Here is a 12,717-nt window from a genome sequence, read left to right on the forward strand (position 1 = left end):
GCAGAGCTCATTGTGGGGAATTTGCAATTGGTCTATTTGTGAGCTGGCACGTTTCCACAGGATAGAGCATCTGGCGGCTCATTAAGTTTCCCAAGATATTGGAGGAGTCACGTGATGGAGTAGTGGCCGGACGGTGAACTCCAGCCCTCTCCAGAAAAGTCGGGAAAAACAAGAGAAAATACAAAGGCACAGAAATACAAGTTAAAGAAAAGTGAGTATAAAGGTGGAAAGAAGATGGAGACAAAAGGAGAAAAATCAAAATCAACGGAAAGAAGAGAGGAAGAGAAGACAACGGAGGAAAAAGGTGAAGGCCTTACCTGTCCGAAGAGGCCCGCTGTGGAGAGAAGACCCCACTACCTCAGGTCGGTAGAAAAAGAACTACAACAATGGCTCACAGAGCCGAGTAAAAGTGCGCAACCGCGCATGCGCGAGGAGTCGCGCATGCGCGATGCGCATGAAAAAAAACACACCGACGGGAGGGGGGACCAGCTGGGGAGTCGATCTCCACAGCCGGCAACGACAGCTGCAGAACACCTGCAGCAAGAAGAGACCACAGAAGACAATGGAAACAAGAAAGAAGAGGAGGAAAGGGCAACAAAGAAACAACAGATGGCCAACCCAGAGGAAGAAGAAGAGGAAGAATACAGTGAAATAGATAAAGGGAAAGGCAAGGTAAAGGATATACTTGCTCTTGTTAGAGGATACATGGAGTCATTTAAAGAATGGCAAACACAGGAATTCAATGATTTAAGAAGAAGAATAAACAACACAGAAAAGAAAATAAATAAAATGGATATGACCTTAACAGAAATGGGAAAAAAAATGGACAAGATGGAAGAACGGGCAATAGCAGCAGAAATGGAGGTAGAAGACTTAAAAAAGAAATTGGAGGAATCTAATAAAAAAACTAAAGAGACACAAGAATTACTAGCCCAAAAAATAGATATAATGGAAAATTATAACAGAAGAAATAACATAAAGACAGTGGGCCTTAAGGAAGATGAAGAAGGCAAGAATATGAGGGAGTTTATAAAAGAATGGATCCCTAAGGCCCTAGGATGTCCAGAACTACAGCAAGAAATGGAAATTGAAAGGGCACATAGAGCATTGGCCCCTAAACCACAACCACAACAAAAACCAAGATCTATTGTAGTAAAATTCCTAAGATATACTACAAGAGAAAAGGTACTGGAGAAGACAATGGAAAAAGTAAGAGAGGGCAACAAACCACTGGAGTATAAAGGGCAAAAAATCTTCATTTATCCAGATATAAGCTTTGAACTCCTAAAGAAGAGAAAAGAGTTCAATACAGCAAAAGCGATTTTATGGAAGAAAGGATATAAATTTACACTGAAGCATCCTGCGGTATTGAAAATATTTATTCCAGGACAACAAAACAGACTATTCTCGGATCCAGAAGAAGCACGAAAATTTGCAGAACAATTACAAAAATAGACTGAGGGATGAAGACGGGTAATGAGAGCAAAAATGATCACGATTGATATGTATGTGGGTAAAGACAAAAATAGACTGAGGGATGAAGACGGGTAAGGAGGGTAAAAATGACCACGATTGATATGTATGCGGGTAAAGAGGTATAAGAGTGAATAGAGACAATGGGCATATGTGAAAGTATCTGTAATTAGAGGAAAACATAGAGAGTATAGACAAGAATTAATAAGGGAAGGTAATGGAATAGAGAGAATAAGGAGGGAATTAAAAGAGTGACCTTTGTGACATATAAAAAGCGAAATCTGGGTGGGGGAAAAGAGCGGTCACTGCAAAATCAGTTGACGCTTGCGAGTGGATTCGCAAATCCAAATGGAGAGGGGAGATGTGGTTGTCCGACAAGGGATAAAGGGCAACTCAGGAGGGGAAGGGGAGATTGGGGATAAAGAAGATAGAAATAGGAGAATAAGGAAAATGTTGGATGTTGTAGGAATGTTGTCTGGTAAAGAGTTGAAAATAAGAAAACAGAAATGGAAAAGGAGGAAAGGTAATGATGGAAAAACGGAAAGAGAAGATAAACAAAATATAAAATGGCTACGCTGAACTATATGACTCTAAATATTAATGGAATACATAACCAAATTAAAAGGAAGAAACTACTAAATTTACTGAAAAAGGAAAAAATAGATATAGCATTTGTCCAAGAAACACACTTAACTGAATTGGAGCACAAGAAATTAAAGAGAGATTGGGTAGGACATGTAACAGCAGCATTGTATAATTCAAAAGCAAGAGGAGTGGCTATATTAATTAGCAAAAATGTGCCATTTAAAATAGAAGAGGAAATAATAGATCCAGCAGGGAGATATGTTATGATAAAATGTCAGATATATTCAGAGCTTTGGAATCTACTTAATATATATTCACCTAACGAAGAAGATCAAAAGTTTATGCAAGATATCTTTTTGAAGGTAGCTAATACGCAAGGGAACATACTAATAGGAGGGGATTTCAATCTGAATTTGGATCCAAATATGGATAAAACGGGGAAAAAAATTAACAGGAAGAACAAAGTAACCAAATTTATAATTAAATCAATGCAAGAAATGAAACTTGTGGACATATGGAGGAAACAAAACCCCAAAAGAAAAGGAATACTCATACTACTCGACTAGACATAAAACATACTCAAGGATAGACCTATTCCTGTTATCAGCCCACATTCAAGGGAGAGTTAGGAAAACGGAATATAAAGCTAGACTATTATCGGACCACTCACCCCTGTTATTGGCAATAGAGCTAGAGGACATCCCTCCAAGAATGTATAGATGGAGATTAAACCCCATGCTACTTAAAAGACAGGATTTTAGAGAATTTATTGAAAAACAACTAAAAATGTACTTTGAAGTAAATACGGAATCAGTGGAAGATAAGTTTATACTATGGGACGCAATGAAAGCATTCATTAGAGGGCAAATAATAAGTTATGCAACCAAGATGAAGAAGGACTATAATCAGGAAACAGAGCAGTTGGAAAGGGAAATAATAAACATAGAAAAAAAATTAGCAATAAAGGAAGATACAACCAAAAGAAGAGAATTGGCGGATAAAAAAATAAAATATGAAACATTACAAACATATAAGGTGGAGAAGAATATAATGAAGACAAAACAGAAATATTATGAACTAGGTGAAAAAACACACAAAATCTTAGCATGGCAGCTTAAGACAGAGCAAACTAAGAAAATGGTATTGGCAACAAGGAAAAAAGACAAACAAATTACATATAATCCAAAAGAAATTAAGGAAAACTTCAGAGAATTCTATGAACAATTATACCGAACCGAAAACGAAGGGAAAGAAGGGAAAATAGATGAATTTTTGACTAAAATTGAACTACCAAAACTACAAATAGAGGAACAAAATAAATTAACAGAACCATTTGGAACAGTAGAAATACAAGAGATAATAAAAAATTTACCAAATAATAAGACACCAGGAGAGGATGGACTCCCAATAGAATTCTACAAAACATTTAAAGACTTAATAATACCGCCCCTCCTGGATGTAATCAACCAGATTGATGAGACACAAAACTTACCAGATTCATGTAAAACAGCAATAATTACAGTGATACTAAAACAAGGGAAAGATCCACTCTCACCAGCGTCATATAGACCAATATCTCTGCTAAACACAGATTATAAGATAATAGCTAAACTATTAGCGAACAGATTAGCAGAACAGGTACCGAAAATGGTAAATTTAGACCAAACTGGATTTATCAAAAAAAGACGCACAACAGACAATATTTGTAAATTTATTAACTTAATTCATGCAGTAGAAGGAAATAAAGCACCGGCAGTAGCAGTTGCTTTAGACGCAGAGAAGGCCTTCGACAGAGTAGAATGGAATTACTTGTTCAAAGTATTGCAAAAATTCAGTTTACCGGAGAAGTTTATTAATTGGATTAAAGCATTATATGAGGGACTGTTAGCGAAAGTGACAGTAAATGGACATGTATCAAAGCAATTTAACTTAAGCAGGTCAACGCGGCAGGGATGCCCACTATCATCATTATTGTTTGCGCTAGCTATAGAACCACTAGCAGAATCGATAAGAAGAGATAATAATATAAAAGGAATAAAAATAAAAGACAGGGAATATAAAATCAGTCTGTTTGCGGATGATGTGATAGTGTACTTAACAGAACCAGAACTATCAATAAAAGAACTATATAAGAAATTGAAGGAATATGGAGAAGTGTCGGGATACAAGATAAACGTAAATAAAAGTGAAGCAATGCCTATGAATAACGCGGATTTCTCAAAATTTAAGGAGGAATCCCCATTCAGATGGCAAACGCAGGCAATAAGATACCTAGGTGTGCAAATAAACAAAAATCTAGGCCAATTATATAAACTCAATTACAATCCACTAATGAAAAAATTACAGGACGATTTAGAGCATTGGAAAGAGCTACCACTAACACTGATAGGAAGGATAAACTGTATTAAAATGAACATTTTTCCAAGGATACTATACTTATTTCAGGCATTGCCAATACAACTGACAGAAAAATTCTTCAAAGAGTTAAAGAAAATAATAAGGAGATTTTTATGGAGAGGGGGGAAACCGAGGATAGCACTAGATAAATTAACAGAATGGTATAAACAAGGAGGCTTACAATTGCCAAACTTCAAAAATTATTATAGAGCCGCACAATTAAGGTACCTATCAGATTTTTATCAAACAAGGGAAAAACCAGACTGGACGAGACTAGAATTAGATAAAATAGGGGAAAAGATACCTGAACACATATTATATAAATGGGACGAAAAATTGGTACAACATAGAACTTCTCTAGTATTACACCATCTCCTCAATATATGGAAGAAGATTCATGTAGAAAGAAATAAAATAAATTACCAAATACCAAAACTAATATTGACGCAAAATAAGCTACTCCCTTTTACAATAGACAACCTTGCCTTTAGAAAATGGGAAAAAAAAGGGATTAAAAGAATAGAAAATTGTTTTTCAGGAAGTAGATTCTTATCCTTTGAACAAATGAGAGATAAGTACAATATAACTGGAGATACAGCGCTGGCATATTACCAACTGAGATCCTACTTGAAAGATAAATTAGGAAGCAACTTGAGTTTACCAGAGGGAAGTAACCTTGAATATGTGATTACAGATACAATGTTAATCAAAAGATTTATAAAAAATATGTATATTAAACTGCAAGAAAAGGAGAATGAGGAAACAAATGGTAAAACTAAACAAAAATGGGAACAAGATTTAAATATAAAGATAAAAAAGGAAACATGGGAGAAGTTATGCTCTGGAACGATGAGAAATACAATAAATACGAGGCTGCGTATGATACAATATAATTGGTTACACAGACTATACATTACACCGCAAAAGTTAAATAAATGGGACCCAACAGTATCTGATAGATGTTTTCGATGTAAAAAAGAAAGGGGAACAACAATTCATGCAATCTGGACATGTGAGAGAGTAGAAAAATTTTGGGATGATCTCAATCAGATATTAAATAAAATAACAGAAAACAATATACCAAAGAATCCAGAGATCTTTCTCCTAAGTAACATAAAAAATAAAGAATTTGGAATTGACTTGGAAGATGCACAAAAAAGATTTGTCAAGATAGCCCTAGCCGTAGCAAAAAAATGTATTATGTCAACCTGGAAATTGGAAGATAATTTGAAAATACAACAATGGTATATAGAAATGAATAAATGTATTCCATTAGAAAAAATAACATATAGTTTACGAAATAATACTGAAATATTCAAACAAGTATGGGAGCCTTACATTAAATACAATAGCTAAAACCTACCAGGAACAAACATTACCTAAGATGATGGAAGGAGAAGAAAAGAAAAGAATGGACTCAGTAGAATTTCTGGTGTATTTTTGTTGAATGACAACATTGTCTAACTGAATTAATGCAACCTAGATTGTATACCTAAAATGGATGAGAGGGGGGGGGGTGGGGGGGTGGCTTGGGAGGAGGGAGGGGGGAGGGAGAAAAAGTCACTGTAAATGTGTGGAAAAGAAAAAGTGTATATCATGGCTATTGTGATTTATGGTGTGAAAAATAAAAAATTTTTAAAAAAAAAGTTTCCCAAGATATTTTAATTTTAGGTGGAAAGTTCAATTCTCTATCTCAATATCTGGTTGTTTTTGATTTTACCTTACTGGCTGATTGGTGAACATGAAAGCAACTGCACGTTAGTCCGTCAGCAAGGTAAATCGTGCACTGAGGAGGTAGTGTCTTCATTGCTGTACTGCCTTGACAGATGAGTGTCAAATTTCGGGGCCCTGGAGGATACAGGAATAGAAGGCTTTGGGTCTGCCCACCTGATTAATGGTGGCAGCTAGATCGAAGTCAGATGTATTGCTCTCCACCTGAAATGGGGTGGATTCATCCACAGCGTGCATCATGACCTTGGCAATGTCTGCTTTGATGTGGCTGAAGGCCGCACAGGCCTCTGACATCAAGAGAAAGGAGCTAGATTTAACAAGGGGGCGGGCCTTGTCCACATAATTGGAGACACACTGGGCATAGTAGGAGATGAAGCCCAGGCGCTTTTTCAGGGCTTTGAGGCTGTGGGGAAAGGGGAGTTCCAAAAGCAGATGCATGTGATCGACATTGTCTAGATATGGGAATTGGCCTGCAGCTCATACTGGTCAACCATTCAGTCCATCTCCCACTGGAAGACTGAGACTCCGCTGGTGATGCCAAAGGGAACCCTCAGGAAATGGTAGAGACGGCCATCTCCCTCAAACCCAGCATATTGATTAGATGGGGAGCTGATGGTATGCAGACTTTAGATCAATGGTGGAGAATATCTGATATTGAGTGATTTGGTTTACCATATCGGATATGCAGGGAAAATGGTACACATCCAGCAGCGTGTATCTGTTACTGGTCTGACTAGTCAATAACCATTCTGTTTTTCTCCTCATTCTTTACTTCCACCACTGGGCTTTCCAGGGGCTGGTGCTGGCTTCAATGATCCCCTCATTGAGTAGCCACTGCACCTCTGACCTAATAAAGGCCCTGTCCCCACCTACCTTTGGTGGCAATGGGTTTACAGACAGGAGTGAGGTTAGCAAACATTGGTGGAGGGGTGATCTTGAGAGTTGAGTGTCCGCACGTCATGCGCAGTGGGCTATCTTCAGCTTGCTGGTTGGAAACGGTGGAGGAAGAGGCCAGGGGTTTTTGCTGGTGGATCATAGTGGGTGGTTTAAAAACTGCTGGTTACAGACAGTGAGGGGAAGGAAGGGGCCCATCATACTCCATTGTCACACTTTTAAAGTAGCATTGAAAGTCCAGCTGAATGGGACTTCGAGGCCAAGATGACTTTGTGGTTTACTGGCCTTACCACGAGGGAGTAACGCTGCACTGTGTCGAGGTGGATGAAGCATTCCAATCTCCCACTATTGAACAGGCAGCTCGTCTCATGGCCGTTTAATCGCCTCCCTGACTAAAATCTTTAGAACCAGTGATCCTTATTTGCTACCTTGATCCAGCATGAATGGAGACCAGATCGCTGTCTATAGATGTAGCGGAGTGTTTGGTTATTTGGTCCCAAGATGGTGATGTCCAAAATGGTAGCTCCCACAGCTCACATGCAGCGCTGCTGGATTTCAAAGACGGCAGCATGCAAGATAGTGATCCCCGTGGCCCACACGCGGCACTGCTGGTTTGGAGTGACTTGGACTTACACACCTTCACGTAATGTCCTTTCTTCCCACAGTTAGAGCAAACCACATCTTTTGTCGAGCAGCATTTCCTCGAGTGCTTGTTCAGGACGCAGACGTAGCCCTTTGGCTACTCGCAGAGTACAGTGGCCGTGGTCGGACTGCTGACAGGACATGATAATAGTGGTGTTCAGTGTTCACAGAGAACAGTGCCCATGTTCAGGTCACTGGTGGGATGTGGCGGTGGGGGCATTCCACAGGGTTGCAGCCAGTCCACATCCCAATATGGCGACGCCTGGGGAAACCACAAGGTGGCCACATTCTCAGCCAAGAAGGCTTCTTTATTCTGGAGGGCCACCTCTAGCATGCCTGCCAGTTCGACTGCCCTCCGCAAGTTGACCTCATCTTGCTCCAGTTGGACCTGATGCCTGCCACATAAGCGCCTTTGATCAGGTCCTCGGTGTTCACCGTGGACATCACAACTTTACAGTTGCAGGCCTGACTGAGAGCTTGCAGGACCCGGAGGTATTCAGAGCTTAATTCCCCTGTTTTCGGGTAGCCAGGAGGTGTCTCGCGTAGACCTCATTTACCTTTCTCAGGTATTGGCCTTTCAGGACGTCCATCGCCTCTGGATATGACCCGGGAACGTAGTACCTGCAGCTTATCGTTCTCTGATCGAACAATAGTAGATGGCGCCTGCAGGAACACCTCGAAGCAACGCAGCCAGAGGTCAAAATTGTTGGAGGCTTCAGACAACTGAGGGTCGATTTCCAACTTCTCTGGTTTTAGGATCAACCCCATTATCAAAATTTATTGCTAATAAAATTGATGCATCACCAATAACTCCAAAAGACTAGAAGTTATGTAAAAATGATAGACTTTTATTAGCAATGAAATGGATCCATGTCCATGCTGGTGAACAGTCCTGAACTGGGGAGAGGGCTGTGGGACAGTCACCTTTATTCAGGAGTCTGTGGGAGGAGCCACAGGTACAGTCGACCCAGGGGTGAATATCCACACAATTAAATATACATGTAGTGGTTTACCACATACTTCTATGCATTTTTTTTGCATATTTCTTTAATGATAACGTAGAGTCAGATTTATTCCAGTGTATGTAAAAACTAACACAAGTCCAATGTTTAATATTCAACTCTGTTGAAACCGCCTCCCTGACAAAAATCTTTAGAACCAGTGATCCTTATTTGCTACCCTATCTTAGTTGGGATGTTAAAAAGCTGAAAATTCAAATGACTCTTGAGAACTACCTTGATGAAGGGCACAAGCCAAATGTCATTTATGTAATTAAATTTATATTTAGACATACAGCACAGTTATAGGCCATTTCGACCCACGAGCCCATGCCACCCGGTATATTTTGAAGGGTGGGAGGAAACCCACACAGACACCGGGAGTTGTACACGCTCCTTTCGGACAGCACACGATTTTTCTTTACCTCTGCCATATAAAGTACACTGTTTGACCAGCTGAGTTTCTCCAGCATTGCGTTGCTACTAGAATGTCGCATGAAGGATGTGACAGACAAGGCATTAAAATGTTATCAGATATGTTATCCAATTTCAAGCACTCCATTATAAAATAACACAAAGTGCAGAATATAAATTAACCAAAGGGGTTAAAGAAACAATAATTAGGAGAAAGGTGGTAAATCCATGACAGTCTTTTTTTAAAATTTTGAAAAATTGGATGAAGTGGCTGTATAGAGTTGCTAAGCAGGGGTCATTGGTTTAGAGAGGAAGAAGATTAAGAGAAATCTCCTCCCGTGGAGACTTAATGGGAAACTTCACTGCGAAAGCAGACAGAGGCAGAGACCTTTGCACACTATCTTCAGAAATGAGTAGCTTAAAGCAGAACAAGACAAAGATAGGCAGATTGTTACTGAAAGAGCTGGTACAGATCTGATGGGCGAAACGACCTCATGCCAAGTCTCTGTGGTCTTATTAATGTGTATCATGTAGGGTTTCCTTTTAGTTTGGCTCCACTTTCTCTAACCTACTAATATTTTATCTAGTTCGTCGATGAATGCAGGACTGCATTTTTTTCCCCTCTTGTTATTCTTTAGCAATTTTATGGTCCCTGGGCTATTTTTGTTATTTTAAACACATTTTCACTTACATTAAATTGGTTCCCAACTTCAAAGGAATAATTTTCTCAGATGACACTGTTTTAAATTGCGTCATGTCATCTTGATAAAAATATTCCTCAGCTCTTAAATCACTTCATCATTAAAAGAATGATTAGTTTGGAAACATCATTGTCATTTATTGCTACAAATTTACAAATGATTAAATGTGAAAAAGACCCTCGGGCCGCCATTATTCTTGTGCATTGCTTGGTCTACCTAATGTTCTCTAAACGTACCTGTGGAATCAAGGAATCAAAGAAAAATGGGCCTTTTGACAAATGAACTATTGTTTCACCAGGAACCAACAGGGCGACCCCTGAATTTTTGCTTCCTCTTCTCGCTTTTTAATGCAAAGAGCGAAACAACAATAACTTGATTTCCAAATGCATTTGTTATTTATACGCAGAGGCTAGACCCCAGGTGATGGATTAAATCATTTCTATTTTGTTTTCGTCTGGTGGAACAAACTGTACAGGCTATTCCACCATCACAGAGAGTAAAAAAAAGACATTTTAATATTTATCATGTTAATTCCAGCTGTGGTTCTCCAGAAGAATCAATTGCAATAAAGTTGTCCGCGACAAGCAAATGAAATATATTATTTAAAAACTTTGATTCTATCAAAGATGTATTATTCATTAATTCATAATCAGTCAAGGGATTCCTAACGCCTATCTATCCCACTCTTAATTAAAGTTGGCCCTATTATCTCTGCTTCTTCGCAGGCGTTCCAGGTCACGTCGTTAGAATTCACCCCGGGGAATGAGCTGCAGGTCTCTGCCCATACTCCACGCTCATGTCACCGAGCTGTGCAACATTGAGCAGGCATGCTAAAGAAATTCAGATGTGAGTAGTTTCTCCGGAGAGCGTTGCCAAGTTCAGCTTGCAACATTTGAGACGACAACACTTTGCTCCGGTTCCCCCGATCACGCACAGAAAATTGAGCACCAATTTCAAAATTTGAGGCGGAATTAACACCTTGCGAGTTGCAGGGAAATGCATTTGGGGAGGGGTGGGGGAGTAAACATTTAACCCTCGGTGGTCGCGACTCGAGGCGCACATTGGAAAGTGACCTTTGTCTTCAAGAGCCGACCGCCAATATGCATCCCTTTGCATATTGAAGGCAAAGCACGGCCAAGAGGCCGTTCTGTCCATCTGACTCCGTCTCCTGCCCCAAAGTTCCCCATTCACTCCGGCTGATGGTGAATCAGACGCTTGGGATCAAGACGCTTGTTGCAACAACTGATCACATAAAGGTCGGGGGGGGTGGGGGGGTTAAAACAGCGCCTTACCATCCAGCTCCTCTTCGGAAATGTTGGCCAACTGTTCGCTCTCGCTGCCGTCTGACAGCGACCCGCTCAGGTAGTTCCCTTTGTACAAGAGGCCGGTGTGCACAGGATGGAAAGGCATTTTCACCCCCTGCAAGAGAAATCAAACGCATCGGTCAGCCCGAGTTGCGCCGCCTCTCCTCGGGCACGGGCACAGGGTCTCTCCCGCCCCATTGGGGTTTTGGGTGAGATGCGGTATGTCCCTGCCAGCCGGGCGGAGGGGAAGGTGGGGAGGGGGGACGAGGGCGATCTTAACTTCCACCACCAGCAAGGTGACCAGGCTCTCAGTCACAGCTCTCGTCCGCGCTGAGAGCCGGGGCTTTATAAATGAGGGGGGCGGAGGAGGCACGGGCGGTGCGAGGGGCTGCGGAGGTGGTACCTGGAGAAGGAGCCTGCTCCCGCGGCTACAGGTCAGAGGCTGGCGCCCAGCAGCAGAGGAGGAGGAGGGGGGCTGCCTTGCACCGGATCGAGCAGCGTCTCCTGTCCGGGAGTGCTGGAGTGGGGGTGGGGGGATTGGCACTCGGACTAGGACCAGTGCAGAGGGTCCGAGCGGGCTTGGAAGGTACCGGAGTGGCCCGGCTCTGGGGGGCTGACCACTGCTTCACTTTGCCCATTTCCAGTCGGGGGACGCAGTGCCGACGGGCGGGGGTGGGGTGGTGGTGGGGGGGGGGGGGTCCATTCGCCTGAAACTCCCATTCATCAGGCGCCCTGGGTTGTTCCTGCACAGCCATACCCAAAGTTGCTCCGGATCTCGCGTCGCTGCCAAACATTGGGGCAGGAAGGGGCAACTGGAATCCGTTCGCTCTCTCGCTGGATTGACCGGGCTCTGAGCTGCCCTCGGCTCAACGGTGCAGCCTTTCAAGGGGCGACTTCTCCCTTGTCCCCGTCATGTTTGTGGAGAGGGCGATGCGCATGCTTTGAGCAGCGGCAATTGAAGCCCCGTTCGCATCGAATCCCCACCACGTCCTCCTGCTCCAGTACATTATCCTCGAGGTGATGTGTCGACCCCTTTTGACGGAGAGCAGCACCTTTCTCTCTCTCTCTCTGAAGCGCAGATCCTCACTGGTCCATCCACTGAAAATAAAGCATAATTAACATGGCTATAACAGGATTAAAAAGCAGGTGAAGGTGGCCACCGTCAGATTTCTTGTCAGATCACATACAACCCTGAGATTCTTTTTTTTCCCCTGCAGGTCACGAATGCAGACTGTGCAATACAGGGAAAGCAAAAGAGAATCAATAAAGTGCACAAGAGAGAGCCCTCAAAGGAGTCTCTGATTGACTTCCTGGTTGAGGATCTTGTCCAATCTCCCCACCTCATAGACTAGCAACAGACCCTTGAGGGTCAATGGCCCCTTTTCCACTGGAACCTTGTCCCAGGAATTGAGGGCCGGTGGGAAAGGGAGACGGTCAGCGCTCCAGGGCGCCAATTCAAGCCGGAGATTGGCGGCCTTGACCCTTCGTCGCGTCCCCGGCGTCAGCTGACGCCGGCGTGCTGATTATTGTTAGATTCTCCCATCCCAGGGGATGCAAGCATTTGTGTCCTGGTTAAAA

At 42.1% G+C, this 12,717-nt stretch overlaps 1 protein-coding gene across 1 annotated transcript in view; it reads right to left on the reverse strand.

Moving 5' to 3' along the window:
- Positions 1-11,245, reverse strand: part of LOC138749949 (calcium-binding protein 8) — a 363,956-nt gene extending 352,711 nt beyond the window's left edge. The window contains exon 1 of the mRNA XM_069912045.1: positions 11,128-11,245. Within this exon, the coding sequence (XP_069768146.1) occupies positions 11,128-11,245 (118 nt within the window). The remainder of the gene's footprint in view (positions 1-11,127) is intronic.
- Between the last annotated feature and the right edge of the window lie 1,472 nt (positions 11,246-12,717).

This window comes from Narcine bancroftii, chromosome 14 (assembly GCF_036971445.1).
Source record: "Narcine bancroftii isolate sNarBan1 chromosome 14, sNarBan1.hap1, whole genome shotgun sequence".
Taxonomy (NCBI): Eukaryota; Metazoa; Chordata; class Chondrichthyes; order Torpediniformes; family Narcinidae; genus Narcine; species Narcine bancroftii.